The sequence below is a fragment of the Desmodus rotundus genome, chromosome 6 (assembly GCF_022682495.2).
Source record: "Desmodus rotundus isolate HL8 chromosome 6, HLdesRot8A.1, whole genome shotgun sequence".
Lineage (NCBI taxonomy): Eukaryota > Metazoa > Chordata > Mammalia > Chiroptera > Phyllostomidae > Desmodus > Desmodus rotundus.
In genome coordinates this window covers 102,830,007-102,843,680 of record NC_071392.1, presented here as the reverse complement: position 1 = coordinate 102,843,680, position 13,674 = coordinate 102,830,007, and the positions used below count along the sequence as shown (strand labels likewise).

General features: G+C 57.8%; 1 protein-coding gene across 2 annotated transcripts in view; it reads right to left on the bottom strand.

Moving 5' to 3' along the window:
* Positions 1–205: 205 nt before the first annotated feature.
* The window catches only part of PREX1 (phosphatidylinositol-3,4,5-trisphosphate dependent Rac exchange factor 1), a 169,487-nt gene continuing 156,018 nt past the window's right edge, over positions 206–13,674 (bottom strand). For both annotated transcript variants that reach the window (XM_024559770.4, XM_045194688.2), the window contains exons 31-40: positions 12,914–12,955; positions 11,631–11,851; positions 9,229–9,328; positions 7,177–7,320; positions 6,965–7,079; positions 5,186–5,252; positions 3,944–4,116; positions 3,484–3,586; positions 3,168–3,235; positions 206–1,822 (exon numbers count right to left, since the gene is read on the bottom strand). In XM_024559770.4, the coding sequence (XP_024415538.2) occupies positions 1,780–1,822; positions 3,168–3,235; positions 3,484–3,586; positions 3,944–4,116; positions 5,186–5,252; positions 6,965–7,079; positions 7,177–7,320; positions 9,229–9,328; positions 11,631–11,851; positions 12,914–12,955 (1,076 nt within the window). In that variant the 3' untranslated portion in view covers positions 206–1,779. The remainder of the gene's footprint in view (positions 1,823–3,167; positions 3,236–3,483; positions 3,587–3,943; positions 4,117–5,185; positions 5,253–6,964; positions 7,080–7,176; positions 7,321–9,228; positions 9,329–11,630; positions 11,852–12,913; positions 12,956–13,674) is intronic.

Below are 13,674 nucleotides of genomic sequence, written 5' to 3'. Positions count from 1 at the left end.
TTCACAGGACACTGAGGCTCGGAGGGGTAACGTCACTGACAAGGGGTCACCGTCTCAATGACCCTCCGTACGAGTCTTCAAGGTCTCGATTTGTTCCAACGTGAGGCCGACCACACCACCCCCATGCCACTGGGGTCGGCCCCAAAGGAACCACAGATCAAGATACTTGTATTATAAACTGACTTTTAATAATAATAAAAAATCTATCATGAATCTGATGAGCAGAATCTGTACATTTTAAAGTAAACCAGTGCACGAAGCCTTGCCCTCAGAAGCCCCTCTCCACGGCCCCTCGGAGCTGAAGCAGGTCCTCGTCGGTACCAGCTTGCGGTGTCCAGCGACAAGCCTGCCTCTCGCCATCTAGTGCTCAGGGAGGCGGCCCCTGGAGACCAAGGGGCCAACACGCTGGTGGGGCTTCGGGAAACCCACACTATCTCACCGCTGGCCAAGGGCAGGGGGACCTCCCCTCTCTTCTGCCTCAGCTATGACCTGTCCCTGCTGGAGACGGGGGCCTGCAGGGAACAAACTGTGGAGGGGGGTCCCCGAGTGGCCCCCTGTGCCCAGAAGGTGGGCAGGCTGGCTTCCTGTCTCTCTAGCTGGCTGAGAATTCCTGCATGCCCTGCTCTGAGCTAACGTCAAAAAAAATAAATTACGGAAGCCGCCACCCAGGGTTTCCCAGGGGCCCTCCTACCTGCAGGACACACACCTGTGTGGAATGGCATCTCACATGGTGTTCAAACCCTCCAGTCCTGGGCCGGCTGCCTCTCGAACGCTTACAGCCAGTCATTCAAAGAGAGCGAAGTAACTCATTCTAATACTGACCGGCTGCCGGGAAACCAGGGGAGGGTGGGAAGAGGAACCAAAATTCATACCTGTAAGCAATACCTTCTGACCCTAATATTTAGAAAGATGAAATACTGACATTTTTTGAATTTTCAATAATTTAGTTTTGTTGGTTTTTTTTTTAGTAGAACTGGGAAAAGTCATCAATACTACCTTATGTTGGTCCCCTGTTAGACATTATAGCTTTCTTTGAAATTTAAAATGTCAAAGATATAATCACACAACCTGGAAAAAAAGTTTCAACACCAACACCAACACCAACAACAACATAGAACTCCAAAATAAACCACAGAGATTTCACGCCACATGAATAAAGTCGGAGCAGATCTCGCACCCGGGCTGACGGCTGAAGTCCCGGGGCGGTGCTGTTGGAAGCTGGCGTGGCTTTCGAGCATCCTCTTGGTGACAAGGTTCGCACCCTGTCCCTCTGTCTTTCCTGGCCGAGGCCCACTTTTCTGAGGCCTCCGAGCCCTCCAAGGGTTAGGGGTGAATCGGAGCTAAGGTGAGGAGGCGTTGGAGACGCGTGGGGCACCTGGAATGTGGACTTAGAAGGAAACCAGGGGTTTCGAAAGTGCACGTTGAGCCATCCCGAAGGAGCTGAGTCTGCGGGCCTCCAGCTGCAGCGCCTGTGACTTCTCTTGTGTCCCGGGGACTTAGGGGCAGGAGCCCTGGCCCCGGATGCCCCCTGAGCTCTGTGGGTCCCCAGTATCCCTCGGATATCTGGCAGAATTGTGGAGGACGTGCCGGCGCTGGGCTGATCAGCCAGTTCGTCCGAGAGTTGGGGACACCGTCTGTCCTCACTGGAGGTGACGAAAGGCTGGGCAGATCCCGGAGCGGGCGGGAGCAGAGGCCTTGGGCTGGCTGCAGAGCAGGCCAGACCGACCCGTGTCCTCCCTGGCTCCAGAGGACGCGGCCAAGCACCACGTGGATTGGCGTTCAGAGGTCTCCATCCACCGGCGGCTGGCACAGGCGGTAGAGCCTGGCAGACAGAGGGGAAGAGGTGAGGAGAAGCCGGGGAGGGCCAGGGCCTGTTATTAATATTACTTCCATTTTTATTGAACAGGTAATCCGTGCCAGGAAACAAAACTTCAGTAGATATTTTTTAAATGCCAAGTGACAAATACTTATGCTGTCCACACTTCCCCGGCTACCGAGCCCCCTCCCCACTGCCGGTCTCTGCTCCCTCCAGCTGGCTGAAGGCGTCACAAACACTGCCAGTCTGGGTGTGTGTGTTAAGCTGCATGTGTGGGTGTTTGCGTTTTTCCACACTAATGGTGGCAAACTAGTCACCGCGCTGTAGCCCCTGAATGTTTTCACTTAATATTAATCCTGGGGGCCTCTCCCTGGGCACACAGGAGAGCTGCCTTGGTTTTCTTAATGTCTGCACTGGAAGGGTGCTGAGTTTCATCGTCAAGTAAGGAGGAGCCACGAACAGGTTCCAGCAGGAGAAGCAGATCTGCTGTGGGGAGAACAGGGGCAGGGGGACCAGAAAGGGGCAGCCGCGGTGACAGACACAATACAGAGAAGCAAGGTGGCACAGTGGTTGGGAGCTCGGCCCCCAGACCTGGAGTGCCTGGGTTCAGAATCCCAGCTCTGCTGGTTACTAGCTGTGTGACCTCAGGCAAGATACTGAACCACTCTGTGCCTCAGCGGCCCCAACTGCCAACTGGGGATGCTACCAGTGTCTTGCTCACAGAGTTACTGTTGCAGTTAATACAGGTGAAGACATGGAAACAGAGCCTGGAGTGGGGTGAGTCAACATATAAACATCAAAAAAAAAAGAGGGTAAAAGGTGACACATGGCAAGGTCTGCGTGGGAGCTGCTGTTTCCTGGCTGTGACAATGTCCTGTGGTCACATGAGAGCTGAGTGAGGGCACTCGGGAACTCTGTATCACTTTTGTAACTTCCTGTGAGTCAAACCATTTCAAAATAAAGTTATTTAAAAGTTGTGGGCAGATGCTGATAACAAACAGGCGGTGGGGATGGAGAGGGCGGGGCCAAAATCAACATGGGGAGAGGACAGGACAGGAGGACAGGAAGTGGCCGGTGGACGGAGGGCCCCCGGGTGGCAGGGTGGCCGAGAAAGGGCGGTGTGACGTGGTGGAGATCGCACCAAATCCTTGCCCCTGGCTCATGTGGGGGCCTTGATTCATCTTCCCAAAGAGGGAGCACTTCTGAGGAGTAAAGAACTAAGCACATTTGTTTCTTCACAAGGCGGGACCCCTGTAAATGACAGGGCAGTCTGCCTGGGGCAAGGCCAGGAGTTTGGTGCCAGCCCAGGTCCTGGTCTTTCCAGAGAGGAGGAGAAGCAGGGAATACTCACCGCGGTGCACCCTGGGGCATCTGGTCCTTGACCCGCAGGTTTTTGGCCAGAATCTCCACCCTGGGGCCCTGGGAAGAAAGACCTGAGGCTGGGACCTGCTCTGCCCAGAGTTCAGGGCACTTGAGAGAACGTGGGGAGGGGGCGGGGGGCTGGGGAAAGGGTAGATGATGGGCCCCAGAGGCGGAAATCCCAGGTCCCCTTTAGGTGGGGAAAGGGGCACATGTGGGGCTGATCACCCAGTCCCCGATGGCCACCCCTGTCCTCAGCCCAGGACGCCCGGGCCAGGAAGCCCTGCAGCCTGGCGGGGCCGCCCCACCTGCTTCCGCATGATGTCCGTGGCCTGCATGATGCACTTGGGGAGCAGCCCGTGGCTCCGTGCCAGGATGGCCGCCTGCTCCAGGGAGACACTCAGGGTGCTCCTGCAGGGAGGGGTGGGGGGGACAGCAGGTGAGACGAGGCCTCTGAGACCCCCTCACACCCAGGAACCAGCCACCACCCTGGCCCTCATGGCCTGGCAGGCCCTTGGCCTCATATCTTCCTGTCCCGGGCGAGCCCCTGCCTCAGAGCTGAGAACTGCCCCTGTCTCCACATAACTGCTGGGCTCACTCCCTACTCCCAGGTGTCTTCTCTCCGAGAACAACCTCCCCGCACCCACCCACCTGCCGCACAAAGCCAGCGCTGGCTCACTCCCTGCGCCCTCCGATAACACGTCAGCGGCAGCAGCAGGCACCCCACCTCTGGTCTCTGTGGCCCCCTAGGGCCTGCTCTGAGCTCACCTCTGCATGCCGGTGCCGCACATGGCGATCTGGCAAGCCCCCAGGCGGTAGCAGAGCTCGGAGGAGATGGGGATGAGGCCAGCACCCAAGTTCCCAGGGGCACCAGGTTTGGGGTGGACGAAGGACTTCATGAGACGACAGAGCTCGTCCAGGGCGTTGATGGGACGTATCAGCTGTGAGGCGCACACACACACACACACACACACCTGGATGGTCAGTGGGGGCCACACCCGGCCTGCCACCCCATCCACACCCTCCCGTCCAGCTCAGCTACTACAGCTGTCCCCCCAGCCCCCCTCACCGGGGGTTACAGCCCAATTAACCTTCCCCAACCCCTGCTCAAGGACCATCTGTGGCTCCCCACTGCCCCACAAGCTGGCATTCAGTGTTCACAATGTATTTCAGGCCTAACCTTCCAGTCTCACTCTCTTCACCTGCCCAGGTGTGCCCCCAACAAAGCCTGAATGAAGCACCCTCTCCTGTCCTCTCCAAACTGTCACACCAGCTCAAGCCGCACCTCTCAGGACGGGCCCTCCTCCTGCCCAGCTTTCCTCAGTTGCCTTGCAGAGGCACAAAATGCTGGCTGGCCAAGTCTTCCTGTGTCCTCTCCATATTCCGCCGACCAGACTACAAACCCCCAAAGGGCCGTGCCCTCTACTTCTCTCCGAGCCCCCAGCCTCACAGTCCCAAGGCCAGTACCCCCAGGCCACCGTCAAATCCGAGGCCCACCTGAGCCTGGGAAGCAGGTGATGCCTGCTGGGGCACGAACCCTCGGAGAGCCAGCTGTGACACAGAGCAACACGGACCCTGGAGAGCCAGGCCAGGTCTTTCCCTTCTCAAGGAAAGCTAGAAGCATCCAGTACATGGGAAATCTTTTGATTTTTAACCGCCGGCAACAACTGAAACCAGCAAACAGGAAGAACCCTGCGAGACCACAGCTGGCCAAGCCTCGGAGAATTGCTGCGATAAACAAGGGGGTAAGGGAGGCACAGGTGAGAGGGTGCCAGCGAAAATAAGCCACCTGAGAATTCCAACGCAGCAGTGGGGAAGCACCTGGAATTCCTAGACCGGGGAGGGAGTTATCCCAGGAGACTTCCTGGAGGAGGGACCATAGAGGGCTCAAGGCTGCTCTGCCAGGATACTGGCTGGGATGGGACCCCGAGCCCTGACAGCTGAGTCTTGACCCGAGAGCCCCGAGCCCTGCCCAAGCTCCACAGCAGGGTGACGTAAGGGTGGACACACCTGGTCGATCTTCACCGCCGTGGTGCTGGAGTCCGTGGGCAGGTTAGACCGTTCCAGGTAAAACGCTCTGAGAGAGGAAGATGTGGGCTGGGGGGCGCCGCCATGGCCACCGTGCACACAGCCCCCACCCACTGCAGCTGCAGCCTGTCTTCCCCCCAACAGCCCCAGAAAGAAACTGAGAGCCCCCCACATGGCTCTCCATGCCCACAGTCACCCGTTCTGCCAACAGCCCCAGGGGGAGAAAGAAGGGGCCTCCCAGGCACCCCGCAATTGCCACCTCTTCCTGATGGCCTGTCCTGATCAGGTGATCAGCACCTGACAGCCCCGCTCTCTACGCCCGTGTCCCGAGTGCCTGCCCTCCGAGGGCTCTCAGCACCTGACCCGTTACACTGCTCCTGGCTCGCTGGTTTATTGTTCACCGCCGTCCCCCCCCCCCCCCCCCGAACAGGGCTCGCCCCGCTTTTTCTGTAAAGGGCCGAACAGTCAGTATGTCAGGCTGTGTGGACGAGTCCCTGCCGAGGCCCTACTCTGCTGGGCTGCTGCAGCACAAGAGCGGCTGGAGACGACCCATACGTGAGTGATGGGACAGTGTGCTAATAAAACTTTGCCGACAAAACCAGGGGTGGGGGCAGACGACTGCTGCTCTAGAGTCCATGGTCCGTGAAAGAGAGTCTTCAGCCCCGGCCGGCGTGGCTCAGGTGGCTGGGCATCATCCTGCAAACCAAAGTCTGCGGGTTCGCGTTCCAGTCAGGGCACAGGCCTAGGCTGCAGGTCCGGTCCCCAGTTGGGGCGTGTACGAAAGGCAACCAAGCAATGGTTTTCTCTCACATCGATGTTTCTCTCCCCCTCTTCCTCCCTCTCTTCCCCCCCTGAAACCCTCTCTCCCTCTCTCTCTAAAAGCAATGAAAAAATGCCCTCGGTGAGGGTAAACAACAATTTTAAAGAAGAGGCTTTATTGGTCACTGCTGACTCCCAGGCAAGCCCCCAGCACACTGTCTGGCCCACGGGCACTGAAGGAAAGGCAGGACGGACCAAGGAGCAGAGATGCAATGTTTTAAACATCCAACAAGCAGCGTGGAACAGGCCGCTGGCATCGGCCAACCCACGGAGATGCCCATTTTAATAACAAAGCTGGACGTTTTCCCTGACAGGGTCAGCCTCCCATTTCCAAGTGGTAACGCTGGGCCTCAACACCGTGAAGCCCTTACCCAGCCCCTGAAAGGCCCGTTCACAGAGGAAGAAGGTGAGAAGGGGGAGGGACAGGGGGAGGGGGGTGGGAGGGGGAGCTGCTTCCCTGGGTGTGGGGCTTCCTCCTAACCAGTGTGGCCCCTGCTCCCTCCACCACTCTCAGGGGGTCTCTGCCAGCAGGGCCAAGGCCCTGGGAGCCACACCCCTTACTCACAGGCTTCAGAATCCCACCCAGGTCCCACCCCCACATAAAATGAAACAGGCAGCTTCCCTCAGCTGGAAGGACCTGGTTTGAAGAAGCCAAACACACCCAGTTCCAAGCTCAGTTCAGCCACCATCTAACTGCGTGACCTCGGGCAAGCCGGGCACGCACTCTGAGCCTCAGTTTCCTCACCTGTAAAGCGGTTTAGAACTGTGACTATGGAGTTTGATGAGCATGGGTAGGCAGAGGGCCTGGCACACAGTAGGAGCTCAGGAAAAGACACCTTGCCCACTCCCACGCTGGGGGCCTATCTGCTGTCTTCTATGCTAATACCCAGTCCCCGTAGAAGATCCGGATTTCTGTCCCCAACCTGTAGCCCAGGCCGATACCTGAGCTTGCGGTAGTACTGCTGAACCTTCTCCAGGGACTGGGCGTTGATCTCCTGCTGCAAATCCTCTGCCGCCTGGCTGCCTGGGGGAGGCGGCCCCTCCACGTTCTCCAGAGCTGTGAAAGAAGAAGAGGGAGGGCAGGTGGTGGGGTCCCGGAGTGCTCGGAGCCTGGGCCATCCCCAGTGGGCGCCATGCCGCGCCCCACGGCTCACCCTTTGTGAAGAGCACAGTGTGCAGCCTCAGGCTGGCCCCGCTCTCCAGGCGGGAGGGCAGCTTGGAGAAGTGGTAGCTGTCGAGGTAGAAGATGACCTTCAGCGCCTGCCGGCTGCCCTCAATGTGGTAGAAGACATTGGTGTCTGGGGGGACAGAGTGGGGTGGGACGGGGTGGGTCACCACCAGGCCTAGGTTAGGGCAGCTGTAGACCTCCCCTCACACCTCCACTGGGGCACCTGAGACCTCCCTGTTCTCCCCACCCCAGAAGTGTCCTCAGACCCCCTTGTTGCCCCATGTTTAGGGTGGCATCCTGGGTGGTCCCTGTCTGCCCACGCCAGAGAGGTGGCCTCAGACCTCCCTGCCCTCCCACCCTCCAGGGATGGCCTCAGACAGCCCCGCCCTCAAACTCTCAGAAGAGCAGCCTCTGACCCCCCTTTTCACCTCTCTCCACGGGTCCCAGTTCCCACTGCTCAGTTCTTAGACCTGACGCTGACTCCACCCAGCTGGGGGGTTGTCTGTGTTTGTCTTCAGGACCTCGCCAGTGCTCCCTGTACCCCTCACCTGGCAGCCCAGGGCCTCCACCTGCCAAATGCTGCCCTCAGATGGGACCTGTGTTTACTTACACCCACAGGGAAGAGCTTACAGCAGGCGTGGCACAAACACCCCATCCAGCACCCAGGGCAGACATCACTAATCAATCAACCATTCTCCCTGAGCCCAACTCGGCCTATTGACAGGCAGTCACTGACCATTGATTCCAACTGGCAGCGGAAACAAATCTACTCTCCCTCTAGAGTCTCACACACTCTCAACAGGGTGACATCAGCCCCAAGGAGGGGAAAACTGGTTCTTGAGGGAATGCCAAAAAAATCACTCTTTTTATACACAAAGCACAGACACACCTATGGTACATCAACAGATACACAATACATCCATGGTATTAACCTTTCATGGGGGTGCAGCAACTAGGAGAAAATCTATCTAAACGGACTCACTACGGAGGTGATCGTTTTTACAAGTTGGGAATCACTGATCGAGAGCCCTGGTTCTCAAACGAGTGTGCTCAAGACCCCAGAGGGCTCATCAGCACAGACCTACGGGCTCTGCTTCCGGAGTCCCGGTTCGGGTCTGGGGTGGAGCCTGGGGACCGCGCTCGGAGAACCACGGCTTCAGAGCCCAGCCCAGCGGTCCTCGGACCGGGCTGTCCATCAAAGTCACCTGGAAAGCTTTGGTAGAATCCCAGGGCCCAGGATCCACCCCACAGAGTGAACCCGCCCTGCCAGGGCTGGGAGGGGACTGGGGCACCGGTATCTTTGCAGAGCTGGATGATTCCAGTACAGCCAGGGAGGACACCCGCTGGGCTGGCCTGTGGGCTCCAGGGGGACAGGGACTGCGGCCGTATGACTCCACTGCAGCCCCAGAACCAAAAACTGAGCCTGACACATAGTTTGTGCTTATAATTGTGGATGTGTGGATGGGACGGAGAAGGGGTGGGTGGGCAGGTGGGAGGGTGAAGGGATGGGTGTGTGGATGGTTACGGAGAAGGGGTGGGTGAGCAGATGGGAGGGTGAAGGGATGGGTGTGTGGATGGATGGAGAAGGGGTGGGTGGGCAGGTGGGAGGGTGAAGGGATGGGTGTGTGGATGGATGGAGAAGGGGTGGGTGGGCATGTAGATGGATGAGTGGGCAGGTGAATGGGAGGATGAACCATGGCAGGGTGGAAGAGTGAGGAAGAGGAAGAAAGGGAGAAAGGAAAAAACTTATAATGATGCTATAAATTCTTAGAAAATCTTAACAAGTCTTTAACCCAATAATGGATATCTAGAAATTTTAATAAGAACCAGGCACTGGCTGTTCCCTTTTAAAAGCTTTTGGAGACAACCGGGTTTACACAAAAGAGGCCCTCTTTTCCATGTATGTTAGGAGCGTGAGGCTTTAACGCACGGTCCCAGGTCAACCTTGGGCAGCTGGCCAGTGGCAGGGGGCCCCCAAAACAGTTCCTTCCACCCCAGAACCCCGACTCTCATGGTGGGGGTGAGAGGAGTCACTCACTGGCCACGTAGTTCTCGTCCAGCTGCTTGAAGGAGAAGGTGACGCTGTCCAGCTCGGAGAGGGTCACCCAGATGTCCTCCAGCATGGTCCGTTCCTCCTTCTGCAGGAGGAAGACAGGGTGCAGGAGTCTCAGGTGCCACCCCTGCCCCAGGGTCTCACTTCCAGGTGCTGTGACTCAGCTCTGGCCCGCAGGGCAGGCTGTGAGCTCACAGGCGCAGGTTCTGTGCTGGGCTCTCCAGGGCTGGGTGTGAGCTGGCATTTGCCTGTCCTGCAGCTCCAGGGTCGGAACCCAGCCTGCTCTGCCGTGCGGGGCGGCCCTCCTACCCAGCCCACCCCGCAATCCCACTCAGCTATCTCAACCCAACAAGCCCAAAGTTGTCCTTATTTTCCTCCTCACCCACCACCCCAGTTGGCCCCATCTCAGCAAAGCACACCAGCATCTGTCCAGCAGCCCAAGCCCCAAACCTTTGCCTTCAAGGACTCCTTGACCTCTCTCTCTCTCCCCTCACCCTATACACAGCCCATCATCAAGTCCTGATGGGATGACCTCCAAGACCCATCCTGCACCTGCTGGTCCCCCTGCGCAGCACACTGTTCCTCAGACTATTTACCTAGCCGGCTGTCCTGGCACTCGGGTCTCAGCTCAAATGTCACCTCTCTATCACAGCCTCAAGAAAGGGCATCTCTGACCATTTCAATCCAAAGAAGCTCAATCACCTTCTAAGCCTTCTGCATAACTCCCCTCTTTGCATCTCTCCTCCCTCTTCCTTCCTTCCATCTTCCCAACCTGTTCCCCCCACTAAAACGTAAGCCTCAGACACCCAGCACCCAACTCAGAGCCTGGCACATCATGGTGACTGGTGATTAACGCGCTGGGCCCCAGGGTCCCCATCTGAGGATAGAGGATGAGGGCTGGGTGTTCCTGGCTGCCTTTCCAGGAACCAGGTGAGAGCAGAACTCCAGCTAGACAGAGCCTGTGTGTAAAACTGGCCAGCAGGGGGTGCACCAAGGCCATGCTCTCCCAAGAGCCCACAGCACTGCCCTTGAGCCCTGCCTGGGAAAATGTACAGGAGGTTCAGGGCTGTAGGGGTACGGAGCTCCCGCCTGGGCACACGGGGTACAGGAGCAAACAGCCCAGAGCAACAATGTAGGCTTCATTTCTGAGGGACATCAGCTCTGGGCCCCAGCACCCCTAAATGATGAGTCCTTGATTCTGCTTCCTGGGGGTCAGCAGACGGACCCACCCTGAGATCTCAGAGTGGTGGGACAGTGGAATCAGGGGTAAAGGAGATGCAGAGGGAGCACAGCAGCCTAGGGGCTAGTGGGCCTGGAGTCAGGCACCCAGAGTTCAAACCCGGCTGCCCAGGCCTCGAGGTGAAGGGGGTAAAAAAAAACCTGCCTCAGGGCTTCTGCGAAGATGAACTGGGGTCCTTTTAACACCAAGGAAGTTCACCTGGATCGTTACAAAAGCCTCCTCACCAGCCTCCCAGCTTCTGCCCTTGCCCTCGCAGTCTTCCCCACCCAGGAGCCAGGCGCGGGAGTGATTCTTTCAGGGTCAAAGTCAAATCCCACTCCTCCTCTGCTCAAACCCCTCCCAGGGGTCATGCCCACTAAGAGCAACAGCCAGAGTTCTGCAAGAGCCAGCACAGTCTGACCCCAAACAATTCTCAAGACTCGCCTCCCCCTGCCTGGCTCTTTCTGCTCCAGCCACAGGGTCACCAGGTCCTTCCTCAACCTCTGCCTCGGGGCCTTTGCACCTGCTAGTCTCACAGCCTGAAAGGCTCCTCCCAACAGCCTCAGGGCTCGCTCCCTCTTCTCCCTCAGTTCTCGGTGAGGCCCTCACTGGGTACCCACTGAAACTTTCAATTGCTGTCGCCCCACCCCTTCCTATCCCCTTCCCTGCTTGATTTTTCTCCTAGCCCTTATCACTACAGACAGAGGTTTCTCAGGTGTGACACTATTGACATTTAGGGCCAGATAATTCTCGGGGTGGGGGGCGAGGGGTTGGGGGCACTATCCTGTGCGTTGTAAGATGTTTGGCAGTATCCCGAGTCACTACTCACTAGACACCAGTAGGACCTCCTCTCCCCTCGTCCGCCGTGACAACCAAAAATGTCTCCAGACATTGCCAAGTGCCCCCTGGGAGGTAAAACTGCCCTGGGTGAGAGCCACTGGTCTACACCACTTATCTCACTCATTGGTGTACTCCCCCCAGTAGGATTTAAGATCCCGGGGAACAACGACTCTGCTTCGGCCACAGCTGGATCCCCAGTGCCTGTAACAGTGGCACATAGTAGGTGCTCAACAAACAGCTGCTGAATGCACGAGGAGAGCCTGAGTGAGTAGGTAGGAGCTCTCCTGCCCAGGCTGCCAGCGCTCCTGTCCCTCTTCCCCGCACTCACCACAGCGGCCGGGGACAGCAGGGACTGGCAGTGCAGCAGGACACCGGTGGCCGCCACCTGCTCCAACCACTTGCGGCTGGCATCCCGGCTGCTCTCCTCATACTCGCCGTTGTTATTGTAGCGGTAGCTGAGGGCCGCCAGCAGCTGCTCAGAGAAGGTGCACACAGCGGCCACCAGGGCCTGGCAGAAGATGGTGTCCCTCCGCAGCTGCAGCTCAGTGTCTGGAGGGCGGGGTGGGGGGGCTCACTGGGAGGGGGCTCCTGTGCCATCAGCAGCCCCAAGCCCCACAGCCCCAGCCCCGAATCATCCCCCTGGGCCCAGCAGGCCACCTATCTGGGGCCAACTGGCCAACAATCAATCCCAGCCACCAAAAGCCAACCCCACAAAAATCAACTCTCCAAGAGCAAGCCAATCTGAACAACTCCAGTCTCTCAACGACCCAGCTGCCTTGTGACTTTCCTGCGGCTTTCCCAAACCCTCGCTCGGCCATCTCTCCATCGGCTAGTGGTTTCTCCACCTTGACTGGCTGGAGACCACTGGTGCCAGGCAACTCTGCCGAGCTCCATATTTTAAGAAATGCAGTTTACCCTTTGCTCTATTTTTGAGGAGTATGCCTTCCTCCTGCCTGCGCCAACCTTGCCCCCACTCTTGACATGGTTTGTGGAACTGGCCAATTCTGGGCAATCGCTCGTGCACGGTTCTGATCTTCTGGAGGGATTATTTTCAACGACTGGCTCTGGCCAACTGGTTCTCAGTGACCAATTGTGACCTAGATCCTATTCTGGCTGCCCCTTGGTGGAGATGTTCTGAAGAGAAGGGAGGGACAAAGAACACCTCCCTGCTTCTCCAGGCCCACCACCTGCCCTTTCCTCCTCCCCACTGTCTGCAGGAAGGAAGTCCCAGGCAGGGCTGAGGACTTGTCTGGCAAAGCCCCCCTCTAGTCATCGGTCCTCTGTCCTGTGTCCTCCTCAAGATCTGCCCAGGCCTGGGAGGTGTCAAGACACAGGGCTCCTGGCTCCAGGGCCCTGAGACTGGTCCCTTGGAGACTCAGGAGGAGGAAACGAGTGAGGTCTTTCTTCGTAGTTGTAGAGGTGTGAGAGGCACAGTGTCACCCTCCCCTCCCCCACCGAGTGCAGGTCCTGACAACTGTGGGAATGTCAACTGCAGCCGGCAGAAGAGGCCTCCCCTGGGCTGCGGTCACGAGCACCCATGGCCAGGATGGCCTCTCCTGGATGCAGCTCGGTGTGTGCCAATCACAGGCAGCTGTGCTTCACAGCCCTCACCTGTGCACTTCAGCAAGGCCAGGAGCAGCTGGTTCTTCCCATCTGGAAGGAGGAGGAGTTGAGAAAAAAAGGGCCGAGAGGAGTTAGCACAAGATTCGAGCAGAGCTGGGCCCTCCCTGCAGCCAGAGCTGAACCCTGTGTGGTGATGCCCGGTATGTGCAGAGTACATATGTACAGTTGTGCTAAAGAGGCTCTGATTGGATATTGGATGAATTCCAGAAACCCCCAACTTCCAGGGGACGGAACCCCAACTCTTAGCTGCATCCCAGCTGTTTGCATATACCCACCAAAGAGAGACTAAAACCAGCCCCTCCAACTCCTGCGCCAGAGCCCCCAGCCCACACCTTGTACACGCATGTGGGCACAGGCTTACACACATACACATACACATACCCACAGGTGCATGTAAGCTCACACCAGCAGAGCACACAAGCTCACATGAGCACACATGCACGCTCTATGCAGCCACAGCCCTGCACACACGGAGACAAAGCTCAGACCTTCTGGACACAGGCCTAAGATCCTGCTCTCTTTTCTTCGAAAAAAGGCTGTTAGGCCCAGAAGGGGCTAAAAAAAAACATCTGAGAGGCCAACTCAGAGGCTGCTGCTCCTAGGGGAATGGTTCTGCAGCTGTGCGCCCCCTGCTGGCCGGAGCAAATGTCTCCCTGAACTAGGGTCCTGTTAAATAAGCCAGGAGTCCCGGACTTAATGATGCCAAGGGCCAGGCAGGTAGCGTAGACGTCACCTGCTTCCTGTGAGGC